At 48.8% G+C, this 27,839-nt stretch overlaps 3 protein-coding genes across 7 annotated transcripts; 2 read left to right on the top strand and 1 right to left on the bottom strand.

Moving 5' to 3' along the window:
- Positions 1-313: 313 nt before the first annotated feature.
- Positions 314-27,740, top strand: LOC6594280 (intracellular protein transport protein USO1). Of its 5 annotated transcripts, none has more exons than XM_026995448.1 (12): positions 314-401; positions 2,754-3,493; positions 3,560-3,806; positions 6,502-6,615; positions 6,790-7,074; positions 13,634-13,813; positions 13,873-13,974; positions 14,045-14,311; positions 15,748-15,903; positions 16,079-17,719; positions 17,802-17,909; positions 22,178-22,254. In XM_026995448.1, the coding sequence occupies exons 2-12, from the start codon at positions 2,928-2,930 to the stop codon at positions 22,190-22,192; spliced, it is 3,681 nt and encodes a 1,226-aa protein (XP_026851249.1). In that variant the 5' UTR covers positions 314-401; positions 2,754-2,927; the 3' UTR covers positions 22,193-22,254. The 5 variants fall into 5 exon arrangements, with proteins under 5 accessions (XP_026851249.1, XP_026851248.1, XP_002019606.2 ...); XM_026995447.1 differs by lacking the exon at positions 314-401 and adding an exon at positions 989-1,541; XM_002019570.2 differs by lacking the exons at positions 314-401; positions 6,502-6,615 and adding an exon at positions 989-1,541.
- Positions 3,926-5,846, bottom strand: LOC6594281. Its single transcript, XM_026995400.1, has 2 exons — positions 5,596-5,846; positions 3,926-5,519 (listed from the first exon to the last, which is right to left on the bottom strand). Exons 1-2 carry the CDS (start codon positions 5,844-5,846, stop codon positions 3,926-3,928), a joined length of 1,845 nt encoding a protein of 614 aa, XP_026851201.1.
- Positions 19,611-20,295, top strand: LOC6594278. The gene has a single exon (XM_002019568.2). The coding sequence runs from the start codon at positions 19,645-19,647 to the stop codon at positions 20,218-20,220; it is 576 nt and encodes a 191-aa protein (XP_002019604.1). The 5' UTR covers positions 19,611-19,644; the 3' UTR covers positions 20,221-20,295.
- Positions 27,741-27,839: the final 99 nt, after the last annotated feature.

The raw sequence follows: 27,839 nt of genomic DNA, 5'->3' as shown, positions 1-27,839 counted from the left end.
AATTTCTTCTAACTTCAAATATAGATTTGGTGATTTCTGGCTATTTATATAAATTTGGCGATCGTCCACTGGGTGCACGCACGCCTGTCGCTTATTCCATTTTAGAATATGCGTCGCATCTTCAGTTTGTTCCGACCGCTCAACTTGAGTGAGTTTGTGTGCACCAGAGCAAATAGAGCCCATACAAAAAGGCAAATTGAAAATGGAAATAGAAGAAGATCTAAATCTAATTCGGTAATGTGGAATTGGAATTTTAGTTGCTCAAGGCTTCTGTTAACGACAAGACAACCCAAAAGAAATGTCAATGGATATTCAATCGAAACTCGCCAAGTGATTACGAAACGCTGCTCAGGACTCTAGTCAGAAGAGATCTACTATGACAAAACAAATGCAAATTCAGAGTGAGTAAAGTTTATTGAAACTACTTATAAGATGATAAGGCAGGCATCAACCTATTTCCAAGTTTGTTCCCCCCTTTTGCTGTTGACAGACTGGAATCCGAGTGTGTTCTAATTGTGTCCATCATTCATCGTGTCGTTAGGGGCATTGTCAAATTTATGTGTGATTTGTAAAGTTTCAGCTGTTGGGGGGCCGGCAGCGGCAGGCTGCATTTAGTCTTGCATTTATAGATACATATTCCAATTCATTGGGGTTATTTATACATATATGTATGCATGCGCGTCGATGGTTTGTTTTTGTTATGAATATGAAGATTCAGCTTTCAATAAATTGCCTCTTCCGGCTTCCAACGGCTGCTTTTGTGTGCGCCTCCGCCGCCCCCAACTACAGTTGGGTCAGAAGTTCTTTTGTGCACGCACAATCAGGCAAAGCTTTGCCACCCCCTAAGCCACACGCCCGCCCAAGGCACACTGCACTGCATCAATAAATGCCAAAGCTTTCTTTAATTAAACAAATATACGGAAAGCTGGCGAAAGCTTCGCCGGCTCGTCTGCGAGTCAGTCAAACGGTGTCCGGCCGAAACGAAAGATCTCTGGCTATCGCCCAGCAAAACGAAATTTTAATTAGAATAGAACGTTTCATTTTAATTTCAATTGATTGCAACTAATTTAACATAACGAACCACACGCCTCTTAATTAACATAATTTTCGACACAATCGCTACCTAAAATTAAGTGTAATACCCAGAGCTTCCTGTAAAACCTATACGAGTATCTGTGAATTATTCGATTGAACGAAATCGGAAGAAATTATAAGAAAATTGATTGTAAAGAACTGCTCCACATACCAACGAAATTCGACTTATTCTGTGCGGCGCGAAAAAAATTAACGTATTGACGTCATTGCGAAATTCGAGAAATTACACTGCAAGAAAGAATATTAATAGTTCTAAACAAACAATTTCCGCACAAGCAGAAGTAAATAAACTGTAAAGACTATTACAAAACATATGTAGTCTTCGGTCTCCCGCTGTGGAATGTGGAGTGAGTGAAGCTGGTAAACAGTAAATTCGTTCATGTTAATTACGCCGAGGCAAATGCCAAACTTTGGTCTACGTTTGCGCAAGGATTTGAATGTTAATGGTGCGTATACGTGATCGTCAATGAATCAGCAATGGGGTGCCATGAAAGAAGTATACATTTGTCGAACGGAGGCTGTACGTACGGTATGGTACGACTCATCCATCGTTTGGCAATATGTGTCATTAAATTGAAAAATGTCTGAAAATATACATACTTACTATAAAGAGCAAAAACTTTCATCTTACGTCTTTCGTCTGGTCGGGGTCTCTGGTGGATGTTGGAAATGTGGTGTGGGCGCACACCAGAAACGAAGGCAAGGCAAGGCAAGGCCCGTGTGATGTCACCATGGCGTGTGTCGACCCCAAAAACACTTTATTAACACGCCGGACTTTGTGGCAACAATTTTTAATTTAATTAAATGCAACATCAGCATTCCATATATTTAGATCCGATCCCCCACTAAAAAACTTTAACCACTTATCCAGAATCTATGGCGTTTCAAATTGGTTTTGGAAAAACAAATCAAATTCCCATAAATCTCAGGAAAGTTGCCAAGTGCACACACATTTTCTATATATGTATGTAGGTGCGTATATATAGAAAGATCGGTGGCCTTGATAAAGATGATCATCCATATGAACTGAGGGCCTCATGTGCGCGATCACTCGGTTGGTCGTATCTCTGCCATATAGTAATGGTATATGTATATAGATGCTTTTGTTCGAACGGATGTTTGAACAATGCAAAGTATTTTTGCTCTAGTTGCTAATAGTGGGCTTCTGAAGAGTCTGGGGGGAAAAACTACCATGAAATATGTACATTTTTATTGCGTGCAAAGAGCTCTCTTGGGTTCCCTAAAACATTGTTTTAGGCGCGCCACATGACGTCATTTGGATAGACCATTTGGGAGTAGTTTATTTAGTAAACCCCCCGTCCAAAAACAATTCACATCATAAACTAGTCCCCCATTACAATAGATGTTTCCTTTTCATTTCATTCATACTCGTACATATGTGGCCTCTCCCACAAAACTGAAAGAAAAGCTCTGCTGCCATGGAAATCAATAAAGGGGGGCAAAAACTTGTTGATTTGTTGCATGCCACACAGAAAGGAGGGAATGGGGCAAACGAAGAAAGAAAAGAGCTTAGAAGTTAATGGCTAAGCAGAAGCCAAAGAAATGCAAAGAAAAAGCCAGAATATTGCACCCAAGAGAACCCTTTATGAGAGAGAAACATTGTTTTTCTAATGATTGTGTTCTGATTTTATTTCCAGATAAACCCTGAATGAGATTCAGGCGAATCTATCAATGACCAGGTGAAGTAAATATAGCAAAGACTTTCGTCAGGGTCGGACCACACACCGCAAATGCAGAACTTTTAAAAAAACTAAAAACAACAAAAAAAAACAAACGACGGCTACATTTTTGTATACGAAAGATACATTAAAATGGCTGAAAATCAAACAAAAACGACCTCTAGCAAAGGATTCAATGAGAAGAGATTAACCGCACCACAGATCCTGAAGCCCCACAATGGCGGGCCAGGAGGAGTGCGTAGTAGAACAGAGCCCCAATCGAGGGGCCAAGCGAGCTTCCAGGAGGACTGGCAGACGCTGGTCGTCGGCAAAAATAAACTGAAACGCAAGAAGAAGCTAAGTACATCCCTGACATCCGTTGGGGATACAGTCAATCAGGAGAAACGCACCCGTATCGAGGGTATCCATTTGCAGTGTCGCGGCAAATTGCAAGCCAAGGACACAAATACTTTTGAGGCTGCAAAAGTGCAGAATGCAGCCGTTACCAGGCCCGCCAAGACCGAGCGCCCTCCGGTGATCATTGGGGGCGTAACCACGACTAAAGTGCAAACGGCCCCGCCGCAGCGTATAAAGCGCAAGCTGCAGGAGAATCTGGACACCATACAAAAGCTGAATGCTCTCACAGAGCAGCTACGTTTGGAGGTGAACGAGCTAAAGTCCAGCCTGATCACAGAACGAGGAGCAGTGCGTGCCCTCAGGTGAGTGTTATCGGTGGCTATCGATTCTTATCGCTTATCGATCCTTTGTTTCTGCGCGATTCTCAGGGCCCAAAACGATGCCGATAGCCGCAAATGGAAGACCGATGTTAAGAAACTTCAGCATACGCTGGATGTAACCAAAAAGTGTAATGGTTCAAAGAAACCCAACGAATTGGCCAACGAGGCCACCAATGCCAGCACTAGCACACACGTGACGACGGCCGATGGCCTGATCAACTATGAAATCCAAAGACTGACAAACGAAATTGCCGTGCTAAAGGAAGCAAACAAAACTAAGGAGGAAAAGTCCCAGGTAAGTGACCATCGCACACATGATGGCCACCCCATCTGTCACCCCATGTTCTTGTTGCATGCGTCGTTGTTGTTGTTGTTGTTGTTGTTGCTACTGCTACTGCTGCTGCTTCTGCTACGTTAGCGCCGCCGCTTGGTTATGGCCCAGTTGTAGTTGTGGGTTAACAGCTCCCAGATGAATGCCGCACACGCCAGCCCCATGCCGATGAACCACAGCGAGAATACGGCGTGAAAGTGCTCTAGTTTCAGCACGACCGGATCATCGTTGCTGTTGTGCCGGCGATGCACCACCTTGGCCCCCGACTGAATGAACGCAGTGTTCATAATGCGATCCCAATAGCGCTCAAACCCAAACTCATGCGAGCTGCGGATGAGGGTGTTCAGGAAGCCCAGATACGGCGATCCATACGGCACAATATAGACGGCATGGAAGGGCACCAAACAGCTGTCCATCAGGTGGAACACCGGTCGCCCCAGAACCATATGCTTGCGATTGTTCACCTGAAAACGGGCAATGTGAAACTTCTCCAAATACGCAAACCGACGATCGTTGCGCTCTATCCGGGTGTTGAGCACTCCATCCGTCACTTTTATCATCTGCGCCCGTATCCTGGCCTCGTGCTGGTGGCCCAACGTCAAGAAGTGTTCAATATGCTTGATGTGTCGCGGTCGGATCAGAATGGGGTAGGATGACTGGGCCAACGCGTCCAGATCGTCAATGTCCGGGAGATAGGGTTGAAAGACCATCATGCTGGTGAGATTTCCCTTGAAGGCGCTGCAGATGAGCATCCCAAAGTACAGCCAAAAGATGAGGAATTGCCGGAGAGAGTGGCTCCGGGGAACATTCGTCAACGGCATGTTCAGAGCACCAGCAAACAGCTGCATGGACACTGCTGCAGCCCCTCTGCCATGCGGCTGTCGGTGGACCAAATAGCAAAAGACATTCGCCAGCAGCACAGAGCCGAGGATGAGGGTCCACACCCAGCCGCTAAACGAGCGGAATATGTTCCAGAAGATGGGCGCAGTCTTGGCCTTCGGAACAATCACGCACAGATCGTCTCGGTTGTGGGCCACTGTGTTCTCCGCCAGCCTCTGGAACGTGTCGGGTGCCAGGAATCGAATATTCATGGCCACATCAACGTACTCCTTGGCCACCTCCAGGAAGCAAATGTCCGAGCTGAGATTGTAGTTGTAGGAATGCGGACGCGTGATCATCATTGTGGCATTCAAACGTTCGGCCACATAGCTGGCCATCAGACCGTCCGTTCCCAAAATCAAGCCTTTCGGCCGAAAGATAGCCCTAACGTCGTCCTTGTAGATGCACATCCTCAGCGGCTTGCGTTGCATATCCGGTAAGGTCTTGGGAAAGAGCTCACCGACTGTCGGCAGGCGATGCCTCTCATGGGATACGGTGATTAAATAGTTGTCGGTAAAGGGATTATACCGATAGGCATGCAAGCGATCGTTGCGCCAGTAGACGATTACGATATTGAGGAGCCAGATCTTCCAGAACTGTCGAAAGCTGGCCCTCATCCAGGCATCCGACACGGTGTCCGCATCACGCACCAGTAGAAAGACATGAGACAAATGCTTGGCTGCCGACTTCTTTCGAATGAGCGACAGTTCCAGAGGCTGTGAGATGTTCGTGATGATCATTACCATGTACATCAGAATGCCATCATCCTTGACGGCCTCCAGCGGATGCAATTGGTTCCTGTCAACAGCACCAGCAGACACGAGACATGAGCTGCGATTGCACCTTGGACTAGACTCTATATTCAAAAGCCTACCTCAGCGATATGTAGGATATATCACACTTGGTTACCTCCCGCAGTATCTGTCCGGTGTGCTGATGCGATGTCTCGTTCTCAAAGTAGACAAACAGCACCTTAATGCGGGCCCTGCACAAGATCTTGCTCACCTCCAGCATTAAATTCGAGTCCATCTTGAGGTTCAGCGGTATACGGCTCTCACTTGTGCGGCCAACCAAATGGCATACCCATGCAAGGAGCAGTAGGTTCTTTAACCACTGGATGAACATTGCAATGCACACTGTTTGCCCGGACACGGTGGCACCTTTGTTTTTATAGACCACACCAATTTCAATATGGCAATTTCGTTAATGCGCTGGCTCTATCAGCAGCAGGACGTTAAGCAAATATTGCTTTGTGTGGCACAGTATCTTGTGTCTCTCGGGATACCCTGTCTAAATGGCTTTTAGAGGATATATATTGAAAGTCCATCTATCGAAACGTTTTTGTCGAGGCACACAGGCCTACAGTAACCAGAAATCTCTTTCAAATAAGTCACTAGTGATACAATACTTTAGTTTCTATTAGTTGAAAAGCCAACCCAATCTCCATTCATGTCCTGTATGTGAATTATCTTATACTCGCGCATCCTACAGCAGCGCCTATCGGCTGTTTTTCGTCCTTTCGCTCTCTTTCAACTTCTGCAAGGGCATCCAAAGCTTCGGTTATGCCCTAGATAACCCCTTTTTCCAGTTATTTCCGATGTGTGTATATATGTGTGTTTCTGTGTCTCGTTTGGTTAATGGATGCGCGCCACCTAATCGCAAAGTGCAAACTAACAGCATGGATTGGCTTGCTTTTGGCCCCCCTACCGCCGTGGCTGCCGGGGGGCTTGATTAGTGGTTGATTAGTGGAACGCTCATGTGATATGACAATTTCTTGCAGATTATTGGGCAGGCAGATAGACTCAAGGCTGCCGATATGCGGCAATTGAAGAATGCATATGAAAACCGATTGACTCACATACAAAAATCAGCCAAAATTGAAATAACACGTTTGGTAAGTTGTGCGTACACACTTCTCGTAGAAGAGACACAAACAAACAACCACAACATTCGAGAGAAGCGGTTCAGGCAACTTTTCATATTTCACATTGAAATCTACATATATACAAACATTTCTGTACATACATATATCTAAAGGGGTTTGCTAATTAATTTATTTGACTTTCAGCTAGAGGAAATCAAAACCAAAGAACGTAATATAGGACAACTGAAAAAGGATTTGTTGACATTGCAGAGCCCACCCGGCGGCCCCAAGAAGAGGCCCTCGAATGAAGCCAAAATGAAACACAAAACGAACGAAACGAGCCAAAAGCCAAAGAAACCCACAACGATCCCAACTACAACTTCAACAACTTCAACAATATCTTCAACCAAAGCAACAAAAGCTAAAAACGAACCAGATACAGATACTGCTATACCGAATCCCATACACCAGGCTCAAGTTACACCTGAGGTAAGTCGTTGTCTGACTGCCAGCCTGACTGTATCTTGTGGGGGGGAATGTGTTGGGACTGGAGTGGGACTCTGATTTGGATTCGGAATCGGGTTCGGATTCGGGTTCGGGCTCGGGTTCGGGGGCTGTGCGGCAGCACTTGAACTTGTGCCGCCAGCATTTTCGAGACTTGGGTTAAATGTTAAGAGCTCTCTTGCAGATATGTATCTCTGTAGCTACAGATGTAGCTGTATTTTTTGTATACTATACTCTTTATAGAGGGTATCTTTAAAAAGATCGTACAATAAGAGTTGTATATAGTGGATGAGGATAGTTCACTCCATATAGTATATAGTTTTCTCTTCATTCGGCAGGATCTGGGCACTATACAGAACAAATACTGATGAGTAAATCGCATTGTTTCCAAAGATAATCGTTGAAATATCTCTACATTGACTATAATCGATAGTTATCGATTGCTAAACGATCATCAGTATACAATAATCAATCCTTAAGAGTATCTCAATCTTCGGCCTCTGCGCGTCTGGTTTCTCCTTCTTGTTACCTGTTTTGCTGGCGTTTCTCCATCTCCAACTCCATCTGTATCTCTGTATCAGTCTCGGGATCTGCATCTGTATCTCTCCTGTCCTGTCGTCGTCTGCTGCGGTTATGCACTATTGGCATGATCTATGATATAATTTTGCGTTAGTTATGAGAATGGCAAAGACAACAATCGCTTCGACAGAAAGGAGACAGAGCAACAGACACAGCAGCAGCAGAAAAAACCTGCTCTGCTGAAACGTGAGCAACTTGCAGCAGCAATTGCAGCGGCACCAGCCGCACCAGCAGCAGCGCAAGTGTTGCAAGTGGATCGCAGGCAACGCAGACCCCAAAACGGACAAAAAAGAGACATAGAGAGAGAGGAGAGAGAGCGCACAGGCCTAAGCAAGCCGGTTTTCCGTTTTTTTTTTGCACGTCGTCACACTCGCACTCACACTCACTTTCTCTCACCTTATGGGGAGAGTGAGAAGAGAGCGCGCAGACGCAGCCGCAGTCGCAGCCGCAGCCGATTGTCGCAGTGCACAAGATGTATAAAAACAAGGTGAGGCGTTCTAGAAGAGTGCTCTAGAGCTCTACATACATGGATGTATATGTTTCCTCCACTATTGAAGCCTAGACGCACCAGAGTTCCAGACAACACATGTCCAAAGAGCGAGAGAGAGAGAGAGAGATCGAGAGAGTGGCCTCACCTTCTGCCAAAGACACCCTGGCCTCTACCGCAGTGCGAGGCTCAGCTCCGGGGCTCGGGCTCGCATGAATGGCCCAACAGATAGCGTCCGTCGATAGCACCGTCCCGTCAGTTGGTTTTCAGAGTACGCAGGCGTCGCAGGTGCGCAACGGGGCACCACAATTCCACTTCCAATTCGCGGCAAAGTCGGTGTCAAGTGTATACTGGGAAAGGAGAAAAAAAGTGAATTATATTAACAAATCAAATGAAAAGAAATGCTCGGGCCGGGAGTGCACGCAGGGTTCAACGAGTGGCATAATTAGGTGAAATTTGCTGTTAATTTGGTGAAGCCCCTTTTGAAGAGCCGCTAATGAAAAGTAAACCAAAGCATCAAAGTGCATTGTCTGTGTGTAACTATGCCAAAAATGAAGGAACCACAGACACAAAAAAATACTAAAGAAAAGAAAAATGCTTTTGTACGATACTCGTACCCAAAACCACAACAAACAATCGGTTTCAGTTGTTGTTACTGCCTTTTGGAATCGAATGGGCCAACAACAATCATCAGAAAACCTATTTTACAGCCTGCCTTGTCTGTCTTTCTCTTTTGTATTGTTTAACGCACACACGAACCCATAATTTCACCGAATTTGCACTAAAAAGATTAGTGAAATATGCCAAAAAATAAAAACAATCAAAATTAATTGACTTTCACACGGTCCCGTCCCCCTTTGGCGTTTCAACCATTCCACCAGCAAATATCCGCCGTTGCGCTGCTGCACCGTTCCGTTCCGTTCCAGTGATCGAATTCAATTTTACAGTTCATTAATCGCCGCCTGTACCGTAATTGTTTCTATCGATTGGGCCAAAAAGTAATCGAGAATCAGTTATGGCAACATCTTGCCACCCAGCCCCTATCGATCCCCAACTTGAGGGATCATCCAGGCATGACTTGCGATGTGTTGGCTTTGCCTTTCCGCAGACAGATCGGTCTTTAATCCATGCTCAGATGTCGGCCAGTGTGGAAGTTTCTTTGGTTTTCTAAAACTATCCATAATTTGCATATAGCAAAAGTGCAGCGGCGGCAGTGGCAGTGGCAGCGGCAGCGGCAATCGGGAAAACGATGTCATCTTGGCAACAAGATGGTCAATAGACGGGCGGCATCAATAAATATATACAGAAGAGTCTTTAAGGAAAGTGCAGTGGTGGAGTGGTGGAGTGCTGGAGTGGCTGTGGCTCTGGGGAGTGCTGTGCTGTGTTGTGCTGTGCTGTGCTGTGGGGCTGTGTGGGGCACCACCAATTGGGGTCAGTGAAAAGCTTTTAAAATGTTAACGCTATTTTAAATACGATATGTGTCTATGTTGCCTGCAAAAATTTAGTCATCCCCCTCTTCCCCATCGCATCGGCATGGCCAAACGACAGTAAAAGCGAAGCGACCAAAATGATGATAATGATGATGATGATGTTGCTAAAACAAGACATACTCGTAGACGCCACGCCGGACGTTTCCAATATGCAAAGTAATCACAACAGCACAGCACAGCACAAAAAAAAACCAAAGAAACAAAATAAAAAGACCCCACCACCAGCACCATCAGCACCACTCATGAAAGGAAACAAAAAAGGGGTGTGTGTGAAATTTGTGGAAATGTGAACCATATGCAAATTATGTATATATCGTTTTTGTTGAATGTGTCTATAAATTTTGATGTGTTTTTAGTGAAATTACCACGGTGAAAACTACTTTGAAACTTGACAAACTGTTTGGTTAATTGTTTTTTGTTGCCCGAGAGGAGTATACATCCATAATATAATGCATAAATATTTGTACACCTGACACAATGGATTACTACTACAACCGCCGAGATGTCAAGGTATGAACGAACACCCCCTTGGACAAGGGTCTAAGTCAAAGTCTAAATAAAGTTTTTAAAATTGTATTCCGCGAATTGTACAAGCAATTCCACAATTATTACTCATGCAACGTGTTGTACATACGGAATGAGCTTTGATTTGCGATGAAAGTGATGTCGAAACATGATTTATGGCAATAGATCGGAGGGGCTCACAAATATAATATTTAAAAGAATCTGCACTCCAAAATTTGTTAATTTTTGGTGGCCTTACAGTTCTGTTACGCACAGTAACAACATTTCAAGATGAATAATCGCCTGTCTGTCTTTTGCGGTATCGCAGATCGAAAGGGAAAGGCCTCGCCGACTATCTTCCATGGTTGCCTACCCAAAGATTAATCCTCGGGGTTCGTTGTGCGATATCGACAGAAATTAACAAGCATAATGCACACGGTTTGGAAGGGGATCTCCACATGTCAACGGAGACCATTCAAATCCATTCATTAGTTCAATTATCGTATCCCACCGAACGATGCAGAGTGTTACGCTTCGATGAAGAACCCGAAGACCACCCGGGGATTGCGCCACTGGGGCGGGGCCCGGGGAAACTCTGGGAAGTAGTGTCTTTCGATATACAATATAATTCATTAGCGGCATATAAACTTTCGCTTTCGCAAGATCAAATCAAAGGCAATGTCTTTTGTGCAGACTTCAGATTGAAAACCTGAATTACAATGCCAAATGCAAATACGAGGAAATTTTCTGTATAAGTATATAAAGCATCGCGTCTCCGATGCCTTTTGATGGAGCTGCTGCTGGGGCTACAGATTGTACTGCCGCTTGACACGTAATCGTGCACCGGACCGGGGAGTCGAACCCGGAACGTTGACGTCGCGACGTCGCGACGTTTGCTGCCTAAAAACTGCAGTCCACAGTCGCTGGAGATCGAAGTGAAACCTGTCCGTACAGAAAGGAAAATCATTTCACACAATCACAATCACTTGGCCCGCGGCTTGTGCAAACAGACAGACACCCAGACTGACAAACCCGACGGCAAAACATAAACACATAAACCTTATGCATACGTTGGAGATGCCTGCATGTATGTATATGGTTGTATATGGCTCAGCAGGTTGAGAGTTTGTCGACAGATTTACAAACAATCCATCCATCCATCCATCCATCCAGCGCTTGAAATCTACCTGATGGCAGCGGCATCGGTGGCGTCTCGCAACGTCTGGCGCTGCATTTAGCGCAATCTGAATATGCGAGATGTGCGGATTGTACCATCAATAGAGCCATCAAAGTAATCCCGATCACCGGCAGAGAGACACTCGTTAATGGGGGAGTGGAGGAGTAAAATTGCTTAATCTCCAGAGCACGTTGATCAAGAAGTTCGTTAACTTCAGCGTCTCGTCCGTTACGTTACGCAAAAAAGTTCTTTTGGAATCGATTCAAGAAATTACCATAACTGTTAGCCAACCCCAAGACGCGCCGACAGAGCCGTCTCTCGGGCTATCTATCCTCTGGCTCTCTCAGACATCAAACTGATGATAATTTCCAATCACCAGGCGACGACCGCGACGATGGTGAAGACGTGCAGGCATGCGACACCAACGCCAAACTCCATTTTGGGCCTCCAGACCTGGGCCCTGGGCCTCTGGATTCAGTATTCATATGTGTAGCTCTGGGCCGGCCTGTCTTGGGAAATTATACGATCGCATACGATATATGTTTATACAATTGCGGTTATGATACTAGGAGTGATAAGATTTTCAACCTGGATGGTCATCTCCCTTTGGATAAAATCTAACATTCAGAAATCATTACGATCAGGCAAATACCATTTGCAACGTTTTTGTCGAGGCACACGAGGCTTTAACAGCAGAGGAGTCCACAAAATACTGATAATTTAGCTCATAGATCAAACCGTCTAGATCTGGGACAGGCAGACATGGATAAATAGACTCTTCTATGACGTCTGATCAAGAACATACATGCGGAAAAGTCTTCCTTCTGGCTTTAGATACAATTAAAACTCGAAAAATGCTTAGGATTATAATGGTAGCTCTTGTTTTTGGAATTTACCATCTATTTGAAATAAGACACGTAATGCGGCAGCGCCCATCGGTCGGTTAGGCATTTCTACCTGGGATTCGCGCCTGAAAAGACTCGTCTTGGTGTCGTTTGGACCACTTGATGGTGAATTCTCAAGACATTCGTGCTATATATTTTAGTGTTGAAAAGTGGTACATAAATATTCTTTGAAGACCCTTTTCGCTGCTATTCTTTTGACCGCAACTGTGCGGTGCTGTTGCTGGTGGGCACTTTTATGGGGAGTCAGGGACCCAGTGAGGCAGAGACTCGATTGGTCATTGCACCGCCTGGGCTGTGCTCTTTAAATATACTACTCATACGAGTAAATGCTGTGTGTTTTTTTTGGGCTGAGCCCTACCTCGTTTCACAACTGATTAATGATTTCTCTGTGGAGCGGCCTGGCCCGTAGACATGTTCAATGAGGCGCTGCCACACACAGAAATTAGCATAATGCAGCACAGCATTATGCGTATAATAGCCACACACAGGCAAGCCGCACCATTATATTATGGATGTTATATAAAACATGGAAATTGACATGAAAGTAAGACATATAACAGGGCGTTGCTTGATTGGAAAGTGATTTAAAGCTGTGAGGCATGGCAGGGGGATGAGAATGGGGATGGCTATTGGTGGATTATCGAGTTTGAGTTTTGAGTGGTATTTAAGTGGGCTAATTAGCTGACAATCAGCTAAAGGGAAACGAGGCTTCGTGACCATGAAAACTCGTGATGAGAGAAGACACACCACAGATATCAAAATTCAATTGTTTGAATGTTTTTAAATGTGCGTTGGAATTCGTGACGCTTTTGGGAGGTACGACCGGGCAATCCTTGGACCCAAAAACTTTTGATAACAATACAAGCCATAAAAACTCTTTGACTCTTTGATCTTTCGAAAAGCGAGAGAGGGGGGAATGTCATTGAACCTGAACGAGCCCCTGGAACAGCTCATTGTTCAAATCAAAAGTAACCTGTCTGTCGGTCTGTCTGTCTGTCTGTCTGACAGTCTCTTTGGATGATTTGGCTCTTTTTAGCAATGCTCTGTTTTTGTGTGGCAAGAAATCAAGTCATAACGGTTAAGTGTTGGTCCCTCCCCCCCCTTCGCCAAACTCTTTACACCACACACACACACGTGTGGAGGGCCACAAAAGCGGGTTCTATTCTTGCCCCAAGCCACAGAAAGACATTCGATTTGAAGACCGCAGCGTACAAGCCAAGCAGGGAATAGACCATAAAAGACAAGAACAGAACAAATTCTTTTGTTAATTGCCATTCTGGGGCAGGGCAGGCCGGGGCGAAGCAGGGCGGGGAGAAAACTAATGAAGGGAATGAAACTAAGGCACGACATTTTCTCATTCGTTTTTCCTTCTGGCATTTACGTTTTTCCTCCTCTCGCACAGATAACACAACTCAAGAACATTGAGCTAATCAACAATACGAAAAATGCGCATAAATCAACGCTCGAGATGCGCACAACATTGAAGAGCAGCAGCCAGAAGGAGCAGCAGCAGCAGATTACAGATGGGGCCACCACATGGATGACGACGCTGCTCAATGGCCATGCAGCAGCCAAGACAAAGGTGAGTGGAACATCCCCAAGGAACACACTGTTTTGACTCCCTCTCTTTCTGCCACTTAGGACCACAGTTCGGATACGGATTCGGCACTGTCCTCGGCCCCGCCTTCGATTAGTCCGCAGCCGCCTTCAAGTGGCTCCGACAGCGGTGTCATCTGGCAGACTGTAAGTGCCACAGCCAGCCCAAACAGGTGCCCTCATAGACTCACTTCCACCCTCATTTCCATTCTTGCAGCTGCAGGATCTGGACAAACTGCAGAAGGAAGCGGAAATGTATCACAAGGAGAACGAACGTCTGCAGGCCGAAGTGCAGCTGATGAAACAGGAGCTGGAGAGTGCCGAGAAGGCGGCCATCAGCCACACGCATATCAATGAGCTGATGCACCGCATCAAGGAGCTCGAGGAGCAGCAAATGCACATCAGCGACGAGTCCAACGAGCTGCGCGAACAGAACGAACTTCTCGAGTTTCGCATATTCGAACTAGAGGATGTTAGCGATAAGGTAGTGCAAGCCGACACGCTCAAAAGCAGGTTTTGTGTGTGTGGCGCGGAAACCACTCAACGAACGGCTCTGAGCGGCTTTGAGTCTGTTTTTCTTGGTTTTATGAATGAATTGCGAGTCAGAGAGCTAGATAGACGCCGACCGAGCTTCGTTGTGGCGCTGAGCGGATCAGCTTTTGGCCAGGCCAGCTTTTTGGTCTTCGTGTGGAACAATGGCGCCAGTTTTGTTTTGGCAGCTGCCAGAGAGCGAGCGCGGAAATTGTCTTGTTTCGATTAACAATCAGCGGGCAATCTTTTCTCTTGTTTTTCCTTCTCCAATTTGAAAATTGTCTTAGTGGAGCAGTGCAGTGCAGTGCAGTGGAGTCCAGTTAATGGCAATCTCATTATTTTTGTATTATAAAATATTCAAGCCAATTGCCAGTATTTGCGGTTAAACTTTCCAATTGTTAGTGTGACTTAACTATTGATTGAATGATTGAGTACACAGACAGACTCGGACCAACTACGGTTAGTGGCTCTGCCTCTCCATAGAGGGTTACTTCATCCTAAGAGTTGCTTTAACCAAAAACAGTATCAAGTGCCTAATATGTTTTGCTTATAAGGTGGCAGAGTCGACCCTAAGTGGGGACACCATCTACGATTTTGCATTCGATTTTGTTTGTGTTTTATTGTCTATTACTCATATAGGGGCTAAGCCTTTGTTTGACCCACGCCTTAGGCCCAAAAGTACCCTCTAAATGTAGAGTATGTTGGGCTAATGCTACAGATATTATAGAGCAAGCAGTGCAAAGAGCACTTTGTAAGGAAATTGAGACATAAACTTTAAGGCACCTTAAATTTGATTAAATAGTTAGTAAGAAGAACTTAAAAGATACCATTAAGACACACATTAGAATCACAATATGTCCTGTAGCCTGTCATTAGATCTTTCCCCTCTTACAGGGGGCTTGTACCCTTGTAAGCCCATACATCCCTATAACATCATTAGAAATAATGAACAGATTGTTGCGAGAACTCCCCAAATGAGATACCTTTCTCTTCATTGAGTAATTGTGCTTATCTCTGGTTGTTATAGGGTATAGCACAGGTCTATATCTTCGCATCTTCATCCTTCGTTTCGTTTCTTTGGTTTTGATACCTTTTTGATTTTTAGAGCCGAACGCGCCAAACAGTTTTCAGCCGTCTTTCAGTTCGAAACCAGCTGGCTGTAAAGTCGTTCAGCTTGAAAATCAAATTCATTCGCTTAATTGCAACAACCGAAAAGTAATTATTTATTAGAGAAGCAAAGTGAAATTAGCAAAAATTTTAGAGACGAAGGCAGGAGGGGAGAGTGCTGTGTGCTGTGTGCTGTGTGAAGCGAAGCATTCACTTTGATGATAATTTGAGCAAATAAACAGTTGGAGATGTACAAGATCTAATTCGAATTCGCCCCACCAGATGGACAGCACCTGCGAGGGTCACTGCCAGCGACTGCAGAACCTGCTGGAGGAATCCGCACAGCACCTGGAGGACAGGGACAAACGCTGTTTGCAACAGTTGCTGCAGTGCGTCCAGCAGTTGGATCTGGATGCCATGATGCCGTCAGCCGAACAGGTGTGTAGCAGGCACTGGCCATTCCGTCAGTTCTCGAACTGACCAGCCCTAGGGATATACCGGATATAAATATATATTTCTACAATCCAGCCATACACTCAGATCCGAAAAGCAAAGTTTTTTCGAAATACACGCAAAATTCATTTAACAATTTAAAATTTACATTCATTTACAGACGAAAGCAGATCAGCGTCTGCGGCACACACAAAGCAACAATAGGATTGTTGCCACTGTACAGCCGTACAGCAATTGCTGTGCCCCGCCCAGTGCCCCGCCAACGCCCAGCAAGCGATCATCGAGTGCCGCCTGGCAGAGCAGCAGCCTCAGCGAAAGCGGCGTCTTTGTAGAGTGCGATCTGTCCACATCCTCCGCAGCGTACCAGCACCCGCATCTGCAGTACTACCAGGAGCGCCTGGACCAGCTGGAGCGTAAGGTGCTGGTCTACGAGAGCGCCGGGGAGGTGCAGGCCCAGCATCTGTCGCAGCGACTGCAGCGAGAGGTGCTGCTGGAGAAGGAGGCCCGCGAGCTGAGCGATCGAGTGCGACAGCTGGTCGAGGAGAACGCCCTCTTGGAGGAGGCCAAGTGTGAGTTTGAGGAGGCGGAGAACGACACGCGGCTGCATCTGCAGCGCAACGAGGTGGAACTAGAGATCACCCGGCAGCGGAACGTAGAGCTAGAGTTCAGCAAGGAAGCATTGAGTGCCAAGTACAAGGACTGCCGGGCCGAGTGCCTGATTCTGAGAGAGGACTTGGGTGCCGCCGAGACGCAGCTGGAGCATCTGCACGAGGAGCGTCAGCGAACGAAGCGACAGTTGGAGGCACTGCGTCGATCTCTGCCACTTTTGCTGATCTGGCGCCTCTTGGCTCTGGCCAGAATGGGCAACAACATGTCCGCCGATAGTCCCCGCCTGTACTCCGGACAGTGCAATGGCCGCGAGGACACTCTCAGCCAAGGGGAGAGTCCACGCCACAGCTGCGACGCTCGGGAGGTGATCTTCCTCAGGGAAGAGGTGAAGGAGCTGCGCAGCCAGCTGAAGGCACTCGACTCGCGCCACTACGAGGCCATGGAGTCGGCCGACTCCCACTGGGCCGAGCAGGAGCAGGAGTACAAGGAGCGCGAGGAGGTGTATCTGGCCAAGGAGGTGTGCCTCAAGCAGAAGATTGGCCAGCTGCAGGACTGCCTGCGCGAGGACTCCCGTGCGGCAGCGGAGAAGATCCAACAGCTGGAGGAGACCGAGCTGGGACTGAAGACCTGCCTGGTGCGGCTAACCAAAGAGCATCGCGATATCCTCGAGGACAATCGCGTGCTGCGCAGCCAATTGGAGAGCCACAAGGACCAGGAGCAGCTGGAGGCAGAGCAACAGTTGGCCGTGGCGCTGGAGAACGAGAAGCGACGCTGCCAGGCGCTGATCGATGACCTCAGTTTCGCCAAGAAGCTGCAGGCGAGCACCGAGGAGGCGCTGAAGCAGGATGCCGAAGCATTGCGCAGCCAGATGTACGATCTCCGCAAGAGCTTCATGCACATCGAAGTCACAAACGGGGAGCTAAAAGAGGAGGTTGGCACCCTGGAGAACAAGATCCGTCAGATGGAGTCGCAGTTGAAGGAGTCCGAGGAGCGCGCCCGTTGCCTGGAGGATGAGTTGCGCACCAAGGATGAGCTGTGCCAGCGCATGGAGCGCGAAATTGGTGTCATCCCGGAGGGCTTTAGCCTGGCGCACGAGCTCTACGACAGTCCGGCCAAGCGGGCCAAACGGGAGGAGATCAAGGATTTGCAGTCCGCAAGCCAGGGATTGGGCTGTATCCTGCGCGATGTCGAGGTGGGTTACAGGACGACAGGTGTGCCAGGTGTGCCAGGCTGAGACTCATAGATTTCCCTCTCTTGTTTGTTTTTCCGTTTAGCAACGACACAGCGAAGCGGATATACCCTCTCAGAAGAAATTCCAGGCGATAGCATGCAGCGTGAAGCAGCTGGCAGACCACATACTCGCTTCCAAGAACTCGTCCGAGGTGAGTACCAAGTCCAATGAGATGGTCTGTGGGGGCACAGACGGAGAGGGAGAAGGTGATGTGCGCAGGGAGGGTGGAGCTGCTCCTCAAGTACCGGAAGCACCACCGAGACCAACAGGCAGGTCAAAGGCCAAAGCGATGGCAGCACTACGCCGATATCGACTTTTGCATGGCATCAATCTGAACGAGAGCGATGATGAGGAAAGTAACGAGGAAGGTATCAGTGAGCCTCTCGCCGAGGCTCCAGCTCCCGTGGAGACGATCAGCGCAGGTCCTGCTTCCATCGAAGAACTTCCTGCTCCCGAAGCACCTGTTTCAATGGATTCCTTCTATGAAATCGATGAGGGCATAGCGCCCCCAGAGGTGGAGCCGAAAGAGAAACTCTATTCGGTGCGACGCAAGCGGAACATGCTCAAACGCCACATCTATAGACGCATCTATCGCGGACGAGTGCGCAGCCGTGCCCTCCAGCGGAACCCGTCCAACAGCAGCTTCTACTCGATGAATTCTATTTACACCGTCCACTCGGACACATCGGCACTGTCCTTCCGATCGCAGCACGCGAGTATTGTGGAATTGAAGTTCGAACGAGTGTGCCGCGCCATTGTCCAAACGGACCCGATATCCACTTGCGTCCAGGATGTGCAGGCCACGCCCCAGACCTCGGATTGCGGCATTCAATGCGACCGTGTGGATGTGGAGCAGCGTCTGATGTTGTTGCCGGAACGTACACGCGGCTTTGTTGAGCTGCTGCAGTCGGAGGTGCAGGACGTGGATCGCTTTAGGGCTCGCCTGCTGCGCAAGTGGGAGACCAGCGAGTCCTTTCGCGATAGCATCGAACTGGTGCAGGATCTGTACTGGGTGCCGCGACCCCATCCCATCGACAGCTTCGAGCTGTTCGCCAATGCGTTTGGAGCTGTGCGCGACCTGAATGCGATCTTCAAGCCCAACATTTCATTCACGATGAAAAAGATCGCGGAGCGTATCAACGAGCGCTTGATTGTCTTCCACTGCCAGAAGGCGAAAGAGCAGGAAATGCAAGAAAAGGCGGACGAGAAAAAGGATTCCCCTTCACTCTTCACTCATGTGCGTCGACCAAATCATGCCCTCGAAATAATGGGCGTACCAAGAAGTCAACCAACATAGTGCTTAAATTACAGCACAGTCTACGATTACCTTCGTTTCGATTCGTTTCTATCGTGTCTATCGTTGGGGCGACGCTCACAGTTGCCTAGACTTTAGTTTCGTTGCATCAGACTTGATTCAAGTTATTCTCAAAATTCATTATTAAAATTCAAAATTCCCAAACGCATTTCCACGTTCAATTCGAATAACAAGATGGACCACTTCTACGATTGCCAGGGTAGTGAAAGCGAGACAGAGGATTATATTTTGGGCTATGCCTACGAGGTGGTTCACCAGCCATTCACTCGTTTTGCCGGTCCCATCGACAAGCGAGATGTCCTGGCCCGTTCTCTCAAGGCCGCAGAGATTCTCTTCAGATACTACCATGAACGGTTGGAAAAAATGCAGCAATTGAATCAGTGATGGAGTTTTAGCCATTGTTCCTTCAAATGTCAAAATAAATACCTCGATTGACACATACGAGTATTTGTTTTCCTTTCCGATCATGGGAGGCCATGCGTAGCAGATCATAGCCTCGTTACAGACAAAATCAGTTAATTTTTCCTCTGATAAAATTCCAAATTCTTCATTTGCTTTTCATTGCCTGACGATGACTAAGTGTACCACGAACAAGTGCCATTGTAAGAGTTACAGGGACAGGGTTCAGGACCGCTTCTACGACTGTATTAGCGATACTGAGTGTGAGGATAATAGTGTCTCTGGTGGGGACGTTTGCAAGGTGGTCAGCAGTCTGAAGGATCCTGGCCAGATGCGTGCCGTCTTGGAGCGGGCCCTTTACGCCACCCAGAACCTACTCCGTTGCTATGGCTCGGCCGTGGCACCCGCTGGCCGCAATCCTCCCCCCCACGAGCTGAACTACTATCCAGCCACGCTGGAGGTATCTGTCACTCTCAAAACGGAGGAGACCTGCATCTGCCCCAAGAATCGCCAGTACAGTCTGCGCGGCGATCCGGTGACTCTCAAGCTCCCAATCAAACTGAATCCCGACAGCGGTCAAGTGAAGATGAACATCTACCAGCCCAGACCTGGGGTGGCCAGTGGTTGTCGTCGATGTGGTGCCGGCGCTCCTGGCGCTGCCGGAGACAGGTACAAGGCCAAGAGCAGGAAGTCTTCCTCCTCCATACGGAAGGTGCGCTGGTTCAAGCATGAACACACCGAAAACTAAGCGAAGAAAGCAGAAGAAATTGAATATTTTCCCCATTTGCCGTTGAATGTTTGAAGTAGATTGATTATATAAAAAGTATATCCACTGAAAACGTTTTCTTGTCTTTCGAGTTTTCGTGTGTCCCCCTAACGATAAGAGTATCGTTCCTATATCCATTTATCGCCAAACAAAGCAATCGAATCGGATGAAATTCTGTAAACTGTCATTCAGTTTAGTTTTGCTCTCGATTTTTGTCATAATTTTAGTTTTAGTTGAGTAGCCAACACCATAACACACAATAAAATTTTCATGTAAGTTCGGAAAATATTGGGAAAAATCAGTTCGAACCGTTCTTGCGACATGGATGAGAATCAAGCGGGACGAATGTTGGCCAGAGCCGCGGGAGGCGTTTTCCCTTACTCCAACATGCGCGAGCTGTTCGTGCGACAATTTGCGTCCATGTCGCCACGCTCTGAGCAGGACACGTTCTTCGACTGCCAGAGCTCGAACGAGGACTGTGGGAGTCCGGGGGAGCCGGGCCACGACGCGGAGGCCATGCGCTGTGCCCTGGAACGGACCGCCGCCAACATCCAAATGATGTTGAGTAGCCTGAACGAGATGCCCCCTCCGAGTCGACCCATCGGCTTTACTCTGGAGATAACCACCACCCTGGTGGTGAACGATGACACGCAGTCTGCGACGTGCGGCCGCGTCACTGGACAGCCGGTGACCGTTCAGATGCCCCTGCAGTTCGATCCGCGCACCAGACAATTGACCTCCAGTTGCCCTGGGAAACAGCAGCACCAGGAGCACCAGCAACAGCACCAGCACCAGCATCGACAGCAGATTCAGGCCTCCATTTGCGAGTGCAGATCCATCGGTGCGACGAAACTTGGCTCAGGTAAATCCGACAGCAAAAAGTTCTTAGCATGCGACTCGTATGACGCAGGGGGAATTTTCACCGAACAATACAAGACATGCGACTCGGAGTCGTGTGGCACGTGTCAAACAGACAGCGATAGGTTCTACACGTACGATCAGGATCCCTCCTTTATGGGCAGCTGTGGCGATAGCACATCCCGCGTGGTGACCCAATGCCGCTGCACACACACGTGCTGGTTCGAGCAGGACTCGCGGGAGGTCATCTCGATTACAGCCATACCCTGTTCGAAGCCCTGTTCGATGCCGGAACCAGTTCCAGAGCCACCGATGCCACCCATAGTGGAACGGCCCATAGAGATAGAACCCATAGTGGAACCAGAACCAGAGCCGGCGCCACCACCACCGCCAGAGCCATTGCCCGTAGTGCTGGAGGAGAGCGAGACAGAGTCGGAGGCGGCGTCTGAAGAGTCGGTAGTGACCATGAAAGAGCCCTCGGAGCATTCGCTGACACCGCCGCCGACACCAAAGATTGAGACACCTGTGCCAGAGCCGGCGGTGGCGCCTGCGGTGCCAGCGGCAAAGCGTTACTTTCTGGCACGGCCGCAGCACAAGGAGTTCTCCAATTGTTCGCCGTGCCGCTACGATCCCAGCCCCATCGTGGACGATGAGGGGAATGTGTTCTGTCCGGGGAACTGCGGCTGTTGCCAGTGCGCCTGGAAACCGCGCTCCTTCGAGGACAATGTGCAGCACGAACAGGTGAAGGTGTGCCGCTGCATCACTCGCGGCACAATCTTCACCAGCTTCGAGGACAGGGAGACCTGCAGTGCGACCTCTTCGTTTGACTTGTGTCCGTGCCGGGAGAAGGCAGAGGCAAAGTTCCTCGAGTTGTACCACTGCGAGATGTGGTCAGCGCCGGACATGATCCGCGGACGCGAGGTGCAGCTTTCGGAAATCAAGGAGCTCCTCACACCCTATCCGCACACCAAAGGCATCCCTCAGGAATCCGAAAGATCCGAAAAAGAATAAAGTGTTCGCCATAGAATCCAAAAATCCACATCTAACCGGTCTCTTTTTCTTTCTCCCGTCTCATCCGCAGATTACCCAGCTCTGACGTATATGCAGGACGAGTGCCGACACCAGACCTGCAACAACAACCGCACCCGCCCCCAGGAATCTCAGACCGACCAATCGCGCCTCCGACAGCACAGACAGCAGTGTCCATTGAGCTGCGCAGCAGCAGCAGCAGCAGCCGCCCGCAACAGGCCATCCCAGACGGAGATGTCGTATCTCCGCGAACACCACAAGCCCATGTCTAAAAGATCCTCGGATGCCCGATCAGAGGGTAACCGCAGCAGCCAGGACTCGCAGACGGAATCCTCCTACGTGAACGATCATTACATACACGAACGCGAAAAGCTCATGAAGGACATGCCCTCACAGACCCATATGCAACCCATGAACAAGTTCACATATCCCACACAGTTTATGCGGTGCGATGGACGATGCGCGGATCTATGCGGTTTGGCCACATCTGAAACGGACGAAACAATCTACCCTACTGAAAGCAATCCTACCACCAGTCGCGGCGCATGTCCGGCCACAACAGGAGACGTGCCAACCAGCAGCAGCAGGGCATGCTCATGCAGTTCGAAGGCGACAAAAGGAGGAGAAGGAGACTTGCCCACATCGACACCCAGTCCAGCTAGCAGTCGTGGGGCCTGTTCATGCAATTCAAAGACCACAATAGGGAATCCAACCAGTCCAACCAGCAGTCGTAACGCATGTCCATGCAGTTCGAAGGCCTCAAAAGGAGACTTGCCAACATCGGATGACTACCATACAGCAGACAGTCCATCGAGCAGTCGCGGGGCATGTTCATGCGGCGGTGGAACATCGAAAACTAATTATTCGCCCTGTCAAAGTACCACAAAGGACATAGTCCGGTCGAACAGACCTTCATCATGTGGATGCAGTCTTCGTCGCTGTTTGTCCAGAGCAGACAACAGGCCACCATTTGCCAGTGATCCGCAGCCCCTCACTTGCGAGTCTCTCCTTTGTGGCGGTCAGCACCAGAGCAATTTGCCGGCTTGGGCACCGAATCCGAATGTCCAACGTACAGTCATGTCGAATGCGGATACCTGCGGCGTTCAGTGGACCGCGAATGAGGAGGAGACAGATCCCGCTGGCAGTTGTCGTTGCCCTACTCAGAATTCATCCAAGGTCACGACACTTGCCACTCAAGGAAAACATTATTCAACTCCAGCCAGTACTTGCCCGATTACAAGCACCATAGATATGTCTCTTTCATCCAAGGGCATGCAGAGTGTCTCCAATTGCGCTGATAAAGAGGATCCTTGCTCCAGTTCGTGTCCTGTCACGAGCGTTGATCTGTGCGCCTCGACAGCTCTTGCAGGTGCTGCATCATCTAAAGGACTCAGGAGTAACGCCATTTGTGGCACCAAAACGAGTGTAAGCTCTTGTCCGGCTACGAGTTTATCGAATGCTGTAGCAGATCCTTGCCCAGCGAAGGCCGTTGCAGATCCTTGCTCATCGAAGATCAGTGCAGATCCCTGTTCATCGAGGGCACTGATGGCAGATCCTTGCTCATCAAAGATTAAGTCGGTTCCTTGTATAATAAGGGATATGATGGTAGAGCGTCGTTTATCGAAGGCCACTGTAGATCCCTGTTCATCGAAGGCCACTGTAGATCCCTGTTCATCGAAGGCCTCGGCAGATCCCTGTTCATCGAGGACTGTGATGGCAGATCCTTGCTCATCGAAGGTTATGGCAGATCCTTGTTCATCAAGGGCTATGATGGTACAGCCTTGTTTATCGAAGGCTATGGCAGATCCTTGTTCATCAAGAGCTATGATGGCAGAGCCTTGTTTATCGAAACCTGTGATGGTAGAGCCTTGTTTATCGAAGGCTATGGCAGATCCTTGTTCATCAAGAGCTATGATGGCAGAGCCTTGTTTATCGAAACCTGCGATGGTAGAGCCTTGTTTCTCGAAGGCTATGCCAGATCCTTGTCTATCGAAGGTCTCTGTAGATCCCTGTCCATCGAAGGCCTCTGCAGATCCCTGTTCATCGAAGGCCTCTGCAGGTCCCTGTTCATCGAGGAGTATTATGGCAGGTTCTTGCCCATGGAAGGCCTCTGCAGGTTCCCGTTTATCGAGGCCTGTTATGGCAGATCTTAGCTCAACGAAGACACACATTAATCCTTGTGAATCCCAGGCCGTTTCAAATCCGTGCTCATCCAGAGGCCTAATAGAAACTAGCGCCATTCATGCCTCATGTGGCATCCAAACCAGTTTGCTGGGTGTAAATTCTGCCGGCAATTTGGAGCCCATATTTTCAGATGTGAGCACACATCAACATCAACTCCCATCGTCGTTTGGGATTGATGAGCAGACCTCGGGCACCTCCCGATCACGCTCCATCGTGAACAAGATCACCTGCCTGTGCTCCCCGGACCAGAAGTCCTTTAACAACGCAAATCTCGATAAGGCTCCTCACGAAGAAGGCCACGTCCAGTACGGGAATGAGGAGATGCCAGAGAACTCCGAGCAGTGCAATGTTTGTGAGATATGTCCACCGCCCCACGATCCCATGCAGTCTCTTAGAAGCTCTGTGCGCGATGCACCGATTCCCAAGCCACTGCAGATCAAGTGCCTTAAGTCCTCGTGCACATGCAAGTCGCAGTGCAAGTCGAATACCAAAAGGAAGAGCCAACCGAGCCCTCAGTCCCAGACCACGCAGAGGCCCAGGCGTGTGCAGCGGGAGGATCAAGATGACTTTCAGGACTGCGTGTCCTTCAGCTCCACCGTCAAGACGAAGAGCAGCCGCAGATTGTCGTACAAATCATCGCCGATGTTCTCCTGCCAACAGGAAGAATCGCTGCCGATCATCACCAGCCTCTACAACCAGGACCAAGGGGAAAATGCGTCGGGTCAGTGCCCCTGTGGCATCTGTGGGCTATCCGACAAGACCGGCCATGGTGGGGATGAGTCCCAATGCAAGCACTCCAAGATTGTTACATCTGGGATGAACATTGAAATCTGCGGGATGTACAAAGATGAGCCGCCAACGAAGAGCTGTTGCGATAAATCTGCTGACAATACATCCATGGACATGAAGAGCTGCCGCGAACCATCTACGGATAAGGCTAGCGAGTCCGGTTACTATTGCAGTCCGGACACATCGGCCTACACAGATTATACGGATGCCCCCTGCAAGGAGCTGATTGTGGAGAGCCGCAAGGAGCGCATCTTGGACATGGTGCAGCAGCTGAGCGAAGCCGCCGACTGTGATTGCAACGAGGATCGTCCGGCCATGATACAGAACCTCTTCCGGGAGCTGGCCCTTTTGCTGCGCATGGAGGAGGAGCGCGCCGTGGCGCCGCAGGACGAGGTGCAGCCACCCAAGCCCACCTTCGAGGAGTGCTGCACCGCCCAGCAAAAGTGTGACTCCCAGCAGCCCAACGAGAATGGTAAAGATTCGACTGACAGGCGCCGCATCTATTGCTTCGAACAGCTGGACGATGCCGTGCGCCAGTGCATCTTGCAAGAGGAACCCAAACAGCTGCCAGAGTTGGAGATCTACGAACTCGAAACGGACACTGACTCCGATGCAGAAGATGCCTGTGCCAAGTCGCTGCCTCCAGCGGAATCCACGATATTCAAGGATGCAGATGGCCAGGGGTGCGGCAACGGCGATGACTTTATGGATATGACAAGCGAATGCAATCTCATGGAACAAATGAAGAAGATACTGGAGGAACCCGGTCCTGAAGAGTGCGACTTGTGTGAGGATATATTGCAGCAGGTTATAGAACCCTGCCACAGCCAAGACAATGACAAGTTCAGCGGTTCATGTGCCAGCATGGGGCCAGCTAGAGTTGAGCCCTGTCCCTCTCAAGATCCATGTCAATCCAAGCAGCCATGCCCCAAAACGGATCCATCTCCAACGATTGCGCCCTGTCCCTCTCAAGATCCTTGTCCACCCCAGCAGCCAAGCACCAAACCGGCTCCATGTCCAACGATTGCGCCCTGTCCCTCTCAAGATCCTTGTCCACCCCAGCAGCCAAGCACCAAACCGGCTCCATGTCCAACGATTGCGCCCTGTCCCTCTCAAGATCCTTCTCCACCCAAGCAGCCAAGCCCCAAACCGGCTCCATGTCCAACGATTGCGCCCTGTCCATCGACTGAGCCCTTGAAAACGGAGACCTGTGTGAACGTAGAGTCCTACAAACAGACGGATAGCAAGCAGCAGCTCTGTGCCAGCGATTTTGGCCATCTCCTGCCCGACGGACAGCTCAGCCCACAGGCACGTCAGCTGTGCGAGAAGCTCCTGCGCCAGGCCCTGGTGGACTGCGGTGCCTGTGACGCCGCCAAAGGGCCAACTCTGGGACCATCGCAGTCAGGTCCGTGCTCAGAGGCAGCAAGCAAACCAAAGGTTGATCCGAAGGAAGGAGGAAAATGCCAGTGCTGCCATTGTCGTGCCCTCAGGTGCGATAACGAATGCCAAACAGTGTCCAAGACTCTGCGATCGGCCATAGCCGATCCAGCTTGTGAAATGGTAAGCGATTGAGATCCCCGACCACCGACGTTTTCTTTGATGCAAAAACTTTATTCTAGAAATGCTTTATCGACTCCATGATTATGGATTTGGAAGTCATGGACCATGTGCTGTGCAACAACAAGGCAAAGGCCAGGGTAAGATGCAACAATTGATTGCTTCTTTGGGGAGATTCTGTAACAATTTTCCGTAGGATGTGACGGCCAACTGTTCGGGCAATGCGCCGGGTGATAGCTTCCCCGTGACCATCACCGCTGTCTCCAGTCTGGGCTGTACCGCCCTCTACATCAGATGGGAGCTGCAGGACTGTGCCGGCATCGGCGGATACGAGGTAAGGCAAACCCTTACTATTTTCGCAAAGAAAACTTCTCTGAAATCAGCTTTTTCCATACACAGATTTACCTGGATGGAAATTTAAGGAATCGCTTTTACAGCTACCGACACCAAGCCGCTGTGGTGGCCAATGTGGATGTGACAAAGGGTCATCAGATTGTGCTGCGGGCCCAGGCACTGGGTTATGATTTTCCAGGAGAGGATGTGGGTGTGGGCAACTGCAAGACCGTGGCGCGCACCAGCCATCCGGAGATGCTGGCCGGAGCCAAGAGACCGTGGTCGCCCAGCGTCTACTTCTACGATCCCAGCGTGGGCGTCAGGCCAACGTCGAGCGCGAAGCGAGCTAGTCAAACATAAATCAGATATCATATCGGATTGGGGAGCAGCAGTGAGCGGAAGACTCCCCACACAATACCACAAGCATACAATATTTAGCCTGTACATATAGGACTTACATGAGATTTATATTTTGTTCAAAGTTGAAGGGAGAAAGATGTGTAGCGCCCCATAGCGCTTAAGGAATTGATTGGACTCGAAGTGTATTTGTAGTGCTTTAAATAGTGCCTTAAATTGTAACCGTATTTAATAAGCAGAGAGAAAGAGAGAGAGCAATGCATCATTGTACATGAATTGATAATACCCTTAGATACATATACCCTTAGGGGGCCCTTCACACGTTAGTTGACACAACACCAAAATCATTTTGAATAAAAAAACCAAGAATCTCAATGTTAGAGATACCAACTAAATGGATCAAATCTCTTTGGAAACGGATTAAAGGGTGCTGATTCATCTTCGGTAGAGGAGATTAATAGTCGTTTCATCGCTGAGGACGGTGGAACAGGAAC

This window comes from Drosophila persimilis, unplaced genomic scaffold (assembly GCF_003286085.1).
Source record: "Drosophila persimilis strain 14011-0111.01,24,50 unplaced genomic scaffold, DperRS2 tig00000000-arrow-pilon, whole genome shotgun sequence".
In the NCBI taxonomy this organism is placed as follows: domain Eukaryota; kingdom Metazoa; phylum Arthropoda; class Insecta; order Diptera; family Drosophilidae; genus Drosophila; species Drosophila persimilis.
Note: the sequence above shows the minus strand (reverse complement) of the source record. Positions and strands in the feature narration are given on the sequence as shown.